Genomic DNA, 12,838 nt, shown 5'->3' with positions numbered 1-12,838 from the left:
AAAATGCGGTGGGCCATCATAATCATGCTGCACGTCTTCCGTAAGGAGTGCGTGTTGGCTGCGGTTGCGAGGACAGGCAGCGCGGCGATGTCCGGTTTCACCACAAGTAAAGCAACGATCAGAAGTGGGACCGACAACAGCCGGCGGACGTGGTGTCGTGGCTGTGGCAGAGCTCGCTGAGGGAGCAGGGGCACGCTGCTGCGAGGAAGTAGAGACATTAGCAGGACGTCGACTTGCTTGAGTTTCTAAGAGAACAGCGCGCTGGTGTGCATCTGCGACAGAAACGGGAGCAAAGAGATTCAAAGTATCCTGATATGATAACTTCAACCCACTAATATATCGAGACACCAATTGAGCAGGAGAATCACGAATATCCAAACGAGACAATAGCTGATAGAATTCTTCGGTATAAGCATCAACCGAACGAGAATTCTGACGAAGAGTGTGTAGGCGTTGATATAGCGTATTCTCATAATTAAAAGGAAGAAATTCACGCTCAAGATGTTTGCGGAATTTCGACCAAGACGTGATACGAGGTTTACCCTGCCGTTGACGGGTGACCTTCAACTGATGCCACCAGGACGACGCGCGCCCACGAAATCGGGTTGCCACAAGTGCCACACGACGATGATCGGGGACAGCCTTGAACACCAATAACTCATCCACGGCATTGATCCAGTCCAAAAAGTCCGACGGGTCGAGGCTACCTGTAAACTCCGGGAGATCGAGCTTGAATCCCGATTCCCACCGCCTACTGTCGTCCCCATGAAAAGTGTGCTCAGGAGCGAAAGGATTGACGTCGGAGAGGGTAGCAGACATAGTGTCCGAATCGAGGTCAGTTTCCTCAACTGGTGGGTGAGGCCGATGCCGATGGTGGCCACCGGCGCGACGAGGATGCTCTGGTGCGGCATGGTGCTGCGGGCCAGGCCACGCGTTGGAAACAGCAACCCGTAGGTCTTCGAAGCCCGCCGTAAGGGCTTCAACCTGTCGATTCAACAGGGCAATGTCGGCGTCACGACGAGCATCTGCCTGGTTCTGTGGTTGACGACGGGGTGGCATCGCGAAGAATCGTACTGGTCTCTAGATACCAACTGACGTAGCGAAAGCTTAGAATTGCTGGTGAATTGAGAGGCCACTCAATTTCTGAATTTTCATTCCCAAATTAGCTGCTGAAAGTGACGACAAAAACCGAATATATACACAAAATCTAAACCCTAAAGCCCATGCAAGGGCCCAAAGTCAGCAAAGACCCAAGCCCAACAAAATATGTCCAACACAAACTTGACAAAACAAAATAGAAATGCCTAAGACTTAGGCTGAAATAAACGATCAAATTTATCCATAAAAGCAACAGCTTCAGCCGTGACTTCATCATCACTAGCGACATCACTTCGGCAACACCGCACCCTCACCATTAACCTCACTCAACACCGTTGCTTTAATCTTATGGCACTTGTCGGGAGAGTGTCCCGTGATCTTGCAACGACCACAAAAAAGTGGAAGATTTTCGAAAACGAACTCAACATGAAAAGAAAAGTCGTCCATATCAATAAGTAAAGTATTAGGTAAAGGGAGCGACATATCTATTTCAACGAGAACTCTAGCGAATTGCCCAAAATCTCTTCCAGCTGAAGCTCCATGAATCTTCAAAGGATGACCCAAGAAACGAGCAATACCAGAAATAACTTGCGGATTCCAGTACTCGATCGGAAGAAAGTGGATGCGAACCCAAACGTTAGCCAAGGGAGAGTTTTCCTTGAAAGGATCAAAATTCCGAGACCACTCCCGTAACCGAAAGTCTCCCTTCGAGAGTTCCCAAATAATCTTCCCTTTTGCTATAGATTTATCCGCAGCCGTAGTGAAACGAAGAGTATAAAAACCATTTCCCAAGGGGATCAGCTGCCAATCCGAGGCTACTCCCCATAACTGTTGAAGCTCCGAAATTTGTATTTATTCACTCGGAAAATTCTAAATAATATATAATGAAAGACAAATACTAATTTAATTTTTTTTTTTTTTTATTTTTTTTTTTTTTGATCGGGACTAATTTAATTTATTAATCATTAAAGGAAATTTTGGTCTCTTTTCCAATCTCGTTGAATAATTAACTTTGAGTATTCACATCCACGAGCCAAGCTTCCAGGCTTGCAAGTGGGCCCCATCCGTCCGGGTCACTGGATCTGCAGTAGCGAGCCCCATCTCCTATTGCCCATAATTTTGACGATTTTTTTTCATTTTATGGCCATCATTTTTTGATTGGGGTGTGTAGAATACGCTGATGAGGGGTTCGCGCGAGTCGGGCGCGCAAACGCTCTGCTAGCCCCATTACAAATGCTCTTAAAGAAAACATAGAAATCATTTTTATTTATTTACTACATTAATATATATAGTCTATATGATGTCTGGTTTTTTCAGAATTCTAAACATCAGTTTGAAAACTAATGCGAGAGTGACAACTAATAAAATTTAATTTTAAAAAATACTATACGCAATTAGTACAAATTTTGCTACTTTACTAGATATAAATCCCGGAAACAGGCAAGTTTTTGCAGAGCAGAAAGTGTTTTACAAAACTTGGTCAATGAAAAAAGGAGAAATATTTGAAAATAAAGCATAAAGGGACTAGCTAGTATAGATCATTATTTACAAACAAGAAGATAGGAAACTAAAAAACAAAGAAAAGAGAGAGAGAGAGAGAGAGAAGAAATTTGTCAGGTTGTAGAAATAGGAGAAGGGGGCAGAGATAATCATAAGAGTTGGGCAATGACACTTGTATAACAACTGTTTAAAGCAAAAGAATAACATGGATGTAAATGATACATGACAAAATATTTCAGCCATAGTCTTAAAATCCTATATTCATAGCTGCAGTCTTATGTACATATAGCCCTAGGCCTAGACTGATTTGTCACCACTTCTCAATTAAATACTAGGAAATATAAATGTAATTAAGTTGTGTTTAATTAACAAAAGGTTCAAGAATATTAAGTGCGACTATATATCAATGACCTCAATAATTTAATCTTTTAATTTTTTTTCTTCCACATCTAGAAACTATAATTTATTTAAATTCTACAACTTTTATACTTTATCAATAATCCACTACAATCTAAATAGTTTTTCTTTTTTTATTATTTATTATCATATTTTTTAATTATAAAATGTCAAATGGCACTTTTTTATTTGATTGTGTAATAGGTTGGTCCGCAGAATGCAAACACAATTGATTGGTGTAGAAGTTAATATTTTATCTTTTTTTCTATTTAAAATTTTTGCCCTATTCTACAACCGGTTGCGTTGGATTGTGAGAAAACATAGCCACACAAAATAACAAACTGAGTAAACAATTTCTGTTTTTCATTTTTTTGGTGGTTTATTTTGTGCTTAATTATGAATTAGGAGAATCTTGATTGATTAGTTGGACTGTTCCTAAACACTTAAATTAACAAAAAGGATAGATTGCAGTGTAGCAAATAGCAAGCCTATAGCAGCAGTGGTATACAGGTAGAGTGGTCCAAAGGCTAATAAACCTACACACAAAATGAAAATGATAAGACTGATGAAGAATTGAAGATGAAGCAGAAAGAGGATAGGAAAGTAGACTTTTTTTTAAATCAACTTTTTTTTTTCTTCTTTTGAATTTTTTGTCTTGGTATGCTTACAATAATAACAATAACATAAAAAATATCTGTCCTCTCAAATGAGGAGGAAAAGGGCAACCCCCCACCAAGAATCAGCAAACAACAAACTCTACAGTAGTAATTGCCTCATCAATGACATTTATGCCTGTGTTTCTGCTTCTGCTGCAGCTGCAGCAGCATGCCTCATTTAATTTATTGGCATTGCCAGCTAAGTTTGAGCACATTTTTCTCACACACAACACACACTGTGACAGAGTGAATAAAACACCTATAGGCTCCAGACGTTGCAGATGCAAGAGGTAATAACTCAGTAGCAGGAGAGACATCAATTGAGCTACTTATTAGGAGTCATTAAAAAATACATTAAGTAGGACTATCTAAAAATAAATAAGTAAGTGATAAATGATTGGAACATAAAATAATGTGAAAATTGATCTCATGCGGCCCTGTTAAAAATACATTAAGTAGGACTATTTAAGTAGGAGTACTAAATTGAAGAAAGAGGAATTCAAGCATTCAAGAAAGTAGTTACTATTTGGCATATGCAAATCTAATTATACAACATTTGATACAAGATAGGAATGACAAGCTAGGAAAATATCTTTACAATGATGAGTAACATTATTTTTCCAGAAGCCCATTTTTTTCTTCTTTTTACAATGTTTTTAACTTATAAAGATAGAATTAAGCCAACCACGTAAAGAGATTTTGAGCTTGCTGCCAAAGATCACGAGTTCTAGCTTGTGACCGGCCATTTGTCAAACATCGACATAGGCATATATGAAATAACCAAGAAGTTGTAAAATGATGTGACAAATGGATTAAATATAAATGTTGAGATGAAAGGGGGTGTATTCGTTGTGGAATTTGATGGATTTCTATGGATTTTAAAAGTCTGGGTGTATTCGTTCAAGACTTTTAAAAGTCTGCAGAAATCTGGGTGTATTCGTTCAAGACTTTTAAAAGTCCATATAAATCTGGGTGTATTCGTTCAAGACTTTTTAAAATCCATACAAATTTAGGTGTATTCGTTATTCCATTGACTTAAAATCTGGAATGACTTTTATGGATTTCCTCCAAAAAATACACATGACGAAATCCGGCCAAGAACCACGAGAATTAAAATCCATGAAGTTTTAAGCGAGCGTTGAATTCCAACGCCCGCGGCCAAGAAGCCAGCGAGCACTGGGTGTGAGCGGGCGTTGGGTTCCCAGCGGCCGCTGGGTTGCCGCAGTCGCTGGGCCCAGGCAGCTCAGCAATCCTTTGTGAACATCACTTCGATTACTTAAGTGAATGTGTGATTGATCTAATTGGTGCAAACTTTCATAGAAAATATATTCTACCTAATTATGGAGAATTTGTAAAAGCTGCTGTTGCTGACAATGAAATCCAATTTGTAGAAACAAGCAGCACTGAGGTAGCCAAAGTATTATACCAGCGCTCGCTGGAACTTCATTTCTAACGTATAGTTTTGTGTTATTCCCAGCGCTCGCTGGAACTCAGCGGTCGCTGGGTTTCCAGCGGGTGCTGGGACTCCGCGGGCGCTGGGTCTTTTCTAGCGGGCGCTGGGTGTGAGCGGGCGCTGGTTTCATGGAATTCAATTCCAAAATTATCCTGTAAAGTCTTCGAAAATCAGTGAAAATCGGGGTGAAATCCAACCACGAATTCTTTGAAAGTAGTCTGGAATCTGTGTAAATTCCATGGAATTTAAATTCAATGAACTTTTTAAAGTCTGTGAAAATCCACAACGAATACACCCCCCGAAGTTAGATTAATGAAAGTGTTTTTGCTAGCTGAAATGGAGGAGATGTGCATGAATCTAGGATAAACCTTGAGTTTGGCTGTTAACATGGTGGTGATAAAAAAATAGCATAACTGTAAGTTCTATCTTGTAGAGATTACTTGCAAATTATAAGGCTCAGTCTGAGATAAACAAAATCTCACGCAACTACAGCTATAGGCATTCGTTTATATTGGTAACAAGGGTTATACAGCCTGAATAATACAACCCATACTGCAAAATTCATTCTGAATTTTAGCTGTTTTAGGAATGAATCATATTGGATATAACCCTAAGTTAATCATAATATTAAATCGAAATACTAGAAATCGAAATTGAAAAAAAAAAACTAAAATAAATAAGTAAGTGATAAATGATTGGAACATAAAATAATGTGAAAATTGATCTCATGCGGCCCTGTTGAGAAGAATTATCAAATGTAGGCTGGTGACCTGGAAAAATGACTTTCATTAACCTTAATAATAATAATAATAATAATAATAATAATAATGATGATGATGATGATGATGATGATGATGATGATGATGATGATGATGATGATGATGATGATGATGATGATGATGATGATGATGATAATAATAATAATAATAATAATAATAATAATAATAATAATAAGGAAACAGAGCTTGTATTGACAATAATGTCCATCTCTTTCAGAACCTTATGAACTGCGGCAGAGGCAAAAGAATAACTCAAGTTGTTTGCAGTCGTTTTCAAACTCTTTCCAATTCTCTAATATGATAACTACTTTTTCAATCCTATATATACTTTATCAATATTATATAATATTATCAAACAAACATGTTTTTTTTATTTCTGAAACTCATAACTCGATTCTTGCAGGGAAGAAAAGAGTAGATTGGCAACAAGAGCAATAACTGCTACAAGACTAGAGTTAGAGAATTTATGCAATGCTGATGGCATTTCAAGAACATAAGAGATAAAAATGGAAGATGGTAGAGTTGGTATTAGCAAAACAGAAGAAAGAACACTTTAATCTATATATACTGAAAACTTAAAACAATAACTTTTTGTGTAATTAGTCTATATTTAGTCTATATGTACCTGAAAATGAAATCCTCCGATCCAAAATCGATGTCCCGATCAATGCCAGTAGCTTCTCAAGTGCTCATCTTGGGTTCTCATTATGGCAGAGTGATGGCAACCAAGTTTTAGATCCCCTGCAAATATCATGAGATTCGAGAGCAAGAACAGAAGCCACTAATATCATTGCCATTGCCAAAGAGTTCAACCATCACCAGAAATCTCTGCAGGAGCAATAACCGTCTTTAAAGTGATGGAATCTGTTGGCATCTCTCACAACTATTTCTCGTTCGAAATGCTTGGAGACGAGCTTTGTGAAAGCATGGCAATCGCCACACACTCTTAAGTTCTTTGTGATCCTGAGCGGTGTTCTCTGGGGAGTTGTAAGCAGGCCATATGCTAGAGCAAGTCGTTCACTGTGGCCATGAAGCATCCTTACTTTCTCCACCTCCTCCACATTATGCAATGCATAACTAGTTTGTGCTTTATAACCTGCATCCCTCTCTAATTTCTCAGTGATCTGAGTGAGTTTGTCGTAGATCTCATCAGACCTAGGGTGAGATCTGTCCCTCGTGATAAACGTATGCAACCTATCTCCAATCTCCACCCAGCTACAACCAGGGTCTTTTTTAAGTCCCTTAAGTCTCATTCTCATTCTCACTTCTTCAACATCTTCCCATCTCTCTGCTGCTGCAAACATGTTGGAAATAAGCACGTAATTTCCCGGATTTTTGGGGTCCATTTCAAGAAGCTTTATTGCAGCGATTTCTCCTACTTCCATGTTAGAATGAATTCTGCAAGCACCAAGAAGGGCGCACCAGACAGCAGCTGTTGGCTCCATTTTCATGGTTTCGACAAGTTCAAGCGCCTCTTGTAAATGGTTTGCTCGTCCAAGGAGATCAACCAAACAAGCGTAGTGTTGAGGCCATGGTTCCAAGCCATATTGGCAACTCATAGTATTGAAAAATCTTCGGCCTTCATCAACCAACGCAGAATGACTGCAAGCATATAGAATTGCTAGAAACGTGATATGATCAGGATGCACGTTCTCAGCCTCCATCTTTCTAAATAATTTAATAGCCATTTTGCCCTGACCATGCATTCCATATCCATTAATCAGACTCGTCCACAACACTAAATCTCTACTTTTTGCACAATCGAATAATTTATGTGCGTTATCTACAGCACCGCAGCTCCCATACATATCTACAAGTGAGCTCGCAATGGATTTCTCCAAATGCAAGCACCTCCTAACCAGAAACCCATGAAGTTCCTTACCCTTCCTCAATGTTGATAAACTGGTAACAGCTGAGAGAATACTCAAAACTGCAATAGAGTCTAACTCAACACCTTGTCTAACCATGCGATGAGAAATTTTGAGTGCCTCATTTGCAAGTCCATTACGGACATAACAATCAACCATGCTTGTCCAAGATACAACATTTTTCATTTCAATCAGTTCGAAGATATTTCTTGCGTAATCCACTTCTCCACACTCTCCATATGCATCCACAATAGTGTTCTGCACTACAATATCAGATAATTCTCTCCTCACTATGTAGCCATGGATCTCTTTCACTACTGAAATACTTTTCAACTCACGGCAAGCAATGAGAACACTTTCAATCATCATTTTATCAATATAAATGCCTTCATTCAGCACTTCCCGTAGGGAATCCAAGGCCTTCATGTGGCCATTATTCTGTACATAGCCAGAAATGATTGTTGTCCAGGAAATAAAATCTTTTTGGGGAATCCTACGGAAAGCAGAGTCCATAAATCTTGTCTTGGAACACTTTGCATACATGTCTGTGATCGTGCTTCCCACTTGAAGATCCAAGTCCAATCCATTTTTCAAAGCAAAGGTGTGAACTTCCATTCCGCTCAACAGCTTTCCTGATCTTCCACAGGCTGAAAGAGCAGTAATAACTGAAACCCGGTCAGGTGTTCGCCCATCCCTTGTTATTTCACGGAATAAATCAAGTGATTCATCATAAAGGCCATTTTGCACATAAGCAGCTAACATGGAATTCCAAGAAACACTATCCCTATTATCAATGTTGATGAAAACTCTTTCAGCCTCATCTATTCTACTGCATTCTGAATACATGACTACTAAAGCATTCGCGACGTATCTATCCCAACAAAGACCATACTTGAAGACAACAGCATGAATCTGCACCCCTGATGAGAGCTCTTTGCAGGCCTGAAGAGCTGCAACAAAAGTGTATGTGGTGGGCGTGACAGCAGCACTCAGCATTTCCCCAAAAACAATCAAACCATAAGTAGAAATCATTAAATTCCATAATACCACATCTCCTTTCCCACTCCTCTGATCAAACAACAGCTTCACCGCCCCTACATCATCGCACCTGGCATAGACACTAACAAGTGAATTCACAGCAATATCATTACAAAGAAACCCTAACTTTATCATGTAGCCATGAATCTCTCTCCCGCAACGCGTATCTCTTTCTCCAGCACAGGCCTTCAACACGGAACTACAGGTATGTGCATCTACAGGAACATCCAAAAACCGCATATCCGCATAAAATTGAATAGCTCTCCTAGTCTCCCCGTGTGAAACATAAGCACCAAGCAGGGCATTGTAAGCAAAAATACTTCTTTCAGGCATTTCATCGAACAACTCTTCTGCGTCCAACAAGGACCCGCATTTTCCATACAGTAACACAAGCTTGGTAGCCAAGAACATGAAATCATGCACATTGTGACGCTTTATTATGTGGGCGTGAATCTGTTTTCCATGCCATAACGATTTCTGGGCGGCGCAATGATCAAGAACGGACGCATAAGCTTCGTCCAAAGACTTGTTTGGGGGGCTAAGAATTAATTTATGGGTGAATGAGAAAAGGGATTGGCGCAAATTGGTGGGTTTGAGAAGTGGGAATGTGGTGAGGATGGGAGGTGGTGTGGAGATTGAAGCAGAGCTCAAGTTGATGTGTTGGATTAACGTCGACATTATGCTCTGCTTTCATGCACGGGAGATGCTAAATATATAGTAGTACTATAAATTATTCTTAATCAATAAGTATTTATTTAAATTATGATTTGGTATTCAACAATCCGTTGTCGTCCAGCGGTTAGGATATCTGGCTTTCACCCAGGAGACCCGGGTTCGATTCCCGGCAACGGAACTTTTTTGTTTTTTTCTGAAGTAATTTTTTTATTATTATTTAATTGCTAATTTATCCAAAAAATATCCTACATCTCCATTAATTAACACAATGGGTTGGTGTAACCAATGACCAACTCAAGAGCCCCACGAACTTATTTGGAAACTCACAAAATAAAAGTTAGTAATTCAGATACAACTTCATTTTTAATTCAGATACACATATATGTTTCTCAAAATTGGTAATAATTTAATCCAATCTATATAAAATTTTAGTTTTTTTTTTATCTCTAAACTTTCTCTCTTCTCACTTTTCCCTCCAAATTCTTTTTTTATTTCTATTTTAATTCTTTTCAAAAAATCGTTAACTTCGATTCATGAAAAATTATTCAATATGAATGTTAAATTAAAAATTATGAGAAGATCTTTAATTCGATGTGAAAACTATTTAAAAAAAAAATTGTAAAGAATAAGTTATGATCGTTTAAAGTGTCAAATTTAATTTTTATTCGCTCTTTAATGTTGAACATCATATTCTTTCTTCATTTTAAGTTCATTTGTTAGTGACAAAAATAAGTAGATGTCATTATTTTTATTTCAAAAAAGTTTACATAATTTTTTAATTATAATTATTTTAAATTTAAATATTTTTAAATTATAATTTTTATAATTTAAAGGGAAAAACTTTTGCCATATAACAAAAGTGCTCAAGTTTTGTGGGACAACCCGAAAATTAATACTGCTCAAGCTTCGCGGGACAGAGGGTGTATATCTTAAGTCTATAATTTAAAATATTATACAGATTTATTTAATTATGTATATGAATTATTTATTTATTCATAATTATGCATGTATGTGTTGGATTTGTATACTGAAAGCAAGAACTTTTATGCTTGTATACAATGATTCCTAAGTTCACTATCTAATCTCCTATCTGAATTGTTCATAATTGCATATGTGTGTCCTTTGTCTCTATTTACGGTATAAGTGAGTCGAGCTAGCTCGCGAGCTACTCGGGATCGGCTCGAAATTGACTCGATGTTAGTCGAGTCGAGCTCGAGCTACTCGAGTAGGTACTGAGCCAGAGTTCGAGTTTCGTGATACTCGACTCGTTAGACTCGCGAGCCTAATCGAGCTCAAACAATTATATATATAATATATTATTTGTAGGCCCAAAATTAAATATATTTCAGATCCACAAAGATGGCCCAATCCCCAAACCCTAAGCCCATTGTAACACAATTACTGAATTTAAATTACACAATAATTGAACAAAACCCTAAGTCCTATCTCAGAACAGCAGCCGCCCCCAATCTCCCATTTCTCTCTCAGCTGACTGGCGACCGGCGACCGCTGACGCGCACCCCGACACTTGGCGCGAAGGCGGCTCGTCCTTCCGGCAAGCCTAACAGCAGCAACAGTGCAGCACAGAGCAGTCGCCTTTGGCTCTCCTTTTCCCAGCCCGGTGCGCGCGCGACAGCAGCATCATCTGCCACCACCGGGCTCCGCGGCGCGACAGCGGCTCGTCCTTCCGGCGAGTGTAATAGCAGCAACAGTGCAGCACGGAGCCGCCGCCTTTGGCTCTCCTTTTCCCAGCCCGGCGTGCGCGATAGCAGCATCATCTGCCACCACTGGGCTCTGACTGCCCTTTCCCAGCCCGGTGATATAGTAGCAGTGACGCCGCTACAGCTCTTTCCTTTCTGTTTTCTAAATTTTGGTTGTGTCTAGAAATGACATTCTTGTAGTGTATATCATTATCTGGTTTATGTTTCTTGTTGTTGGTCTTGGTGCTGTTCCTATATCAATAAATGTGATGGAGAGAGTTGCTTAGAGTCTCTGATTGTGTACAACAAAATACTGATGGGGAAATTGTTCCTAGTATCTGTTGAAGCATTAATCGGACGAGCTTAAACGAGCTCGAGCTCACCGAGTTTAAATGAGCTCGAGCTCACCGAGCTTAAATGAGCTCGAACTCGAGCTCAAACTCGAGTATGACTCCATAATCGAGTTGAACCGAGTCAAGCTCGAGCTCACGAATATGGCATCGAGTCGAGCTCGAGCTCAAAAAAATCAAGCTCGGCTGAGTCGAGCTCGAGCTCGAGCTTCATCAATATAGCCGAGTTCGAGTCTGAGCATAGTAATACTCGACTCGACTCGGCTCATTTACACTCCTAGTCTCTATATAAGTAGATTATATGGTGTGTTGTAGATCACAGAAGACCATATAATTGGAATAACCTTAAGAGATATAAACTGACCACAGCCGAGATGACTCTAGGACGAGTCGTTGGTTTAGGCTGCAGTATAGATGGAAGGAGTTTGTCTTGACTACTTGTCTATACTGGTACATCATAACGTATTGATAGAATCACAATGAGATGTATTCTTCTATCTGACATATGTGAAGGATCAAGATCTCGGTGACTTAATAAGATCTTAATACTAATAAGGTTTTAAATATATATGTTGATTCGTGTATCACTTTGATTTACTATGGGTGAGAGTTATATATTAACTTGAGTACTCTGTATCTTGGGTGATAGCGGTAAATATATGATATTTGGTTATCTGTATTAGTACTCGTATCCGGTATAGGATAATGACATCCCCTTAAGGAGCTCAAAAGGTTTATTGCGTTAAACCATGCAGGTTGATTAAGTTTAGACGCAATAATAAGGGTTGAGTGGTACTACTTGAGGATTACAAAGAGATTAATTAATATAAATTATCAGAGCTTTAATTAATTAATAGATGTCGGATATTTTAAATATGGAGGTCTAATAAGTCTAAATACAAGCTCGACTCATCATCGGTAATAAAGGGGTAAATCAATATTGAATTAATATTTATGAATTAATTGTTATTTGGGCTGATCATAAAAATTAATTCATTTGAGGCCCATCTTTATTTCTTATATCTGATCCCTGGACTGGCACAAAGTCTCCTGAGCCCAGTAGGAGTCTCCTACTACAGTTATTAAGGCCCTAGGTCTGTGTTTTGTCTTTAAATACAGATATCTGCTCTCAGAATAAGACACACAAAAATTAGGGTTTTAGAGAGCAGAGCAATAAGGAAACGCCAACTGTAGGGGTCGAATTCTCTGGGAGTTCTCATAGTTCGTTGTCCATCCAACGTTGGGAACTGAACGGGATACAGTTCAGAAGATCTGAGCTAGAGTCAGATCCGATTGAAGTGAAACAGGCTGCCACGGAAAGCTCT

At 38.9% G+C, this 12,838-nt stretch overlaps 2 protein-coding genes and 1 non-coding gene across 3 annotated transcripts in view; 2 read left to right on the top strand and 1 right to left on the bottom strand.

The window, feature by feature from the left end:
• The window catches only part of LOC131016333 (uncharacterized), a 609,307-nt gene that overhangs the window by 65,168 nt on the left and 531,301 nt on the right, over nt 1–12,838 (top strand). The gene's annotated exons all lie outside the window — the stretch shown is intronic.
• Nucleotides 5,410–9,485, bottom strand: LOC131016309 (pentatricopeptide repeat-containing protein At3g63370, chloroplastic). The gene is made up of 2 exons (XM_057944984.1): nt 6,508–9,485; nt 5,410–5,873 (listed from the first exon to the last, which is right to left on the bottom strand). Exon 1 carries the CDS (start codon nt 9,464–9,466, stop codon nt 6,698–6,700), a length of 2,769 nt encoding a protein of 922 aa, XP_057800967.1. The 5' UTR covers nt 9,467–9,485; the 3' UTR covers nt 5,410–5,873; nt 6,508–6,697.
• On the top strand, nt 9,570–9,641 carry TRNAE-UUC (transfer RNA glutamic acid (anticodon UUC)). Its single transcript has one exon. It is a non-coding gene; the product is annotated as a tRNA-Glu (tRNA).

This window comes from Salvia miltiorrhiza, chromosome 3, assembly GCF_028751815.1.
Source record: "Salvia miltiorrhiza cultivar Shanhuang (shh) chromosome 3, IMPLAD_Smil_shh, whole genome shotgun sequence".
In the NCBI taxonomy this organism is placed as follows: domain Eukaryota; kingdom Viridiplantae; phylum Streptophyta; class Magnoliopsida; order Lamiales; family Lamiaceae; genus Salvia; species Salvia miltiorrhiza.
Note: the sequence above shows the minus strand (reverse complement) of the source record. Positions and strands in the feature narration are given on the sequence as shown.

What these genes read in the sequence shown, in the direction of transcription:
- LOC131016309 (XM_057944984.1), bottom strand. Translation starts at nt 9,466, where the DNA reads ATGTCGACGTTAATCCAACACATCAACTTGAGCTCTGCTTCAATCTCC.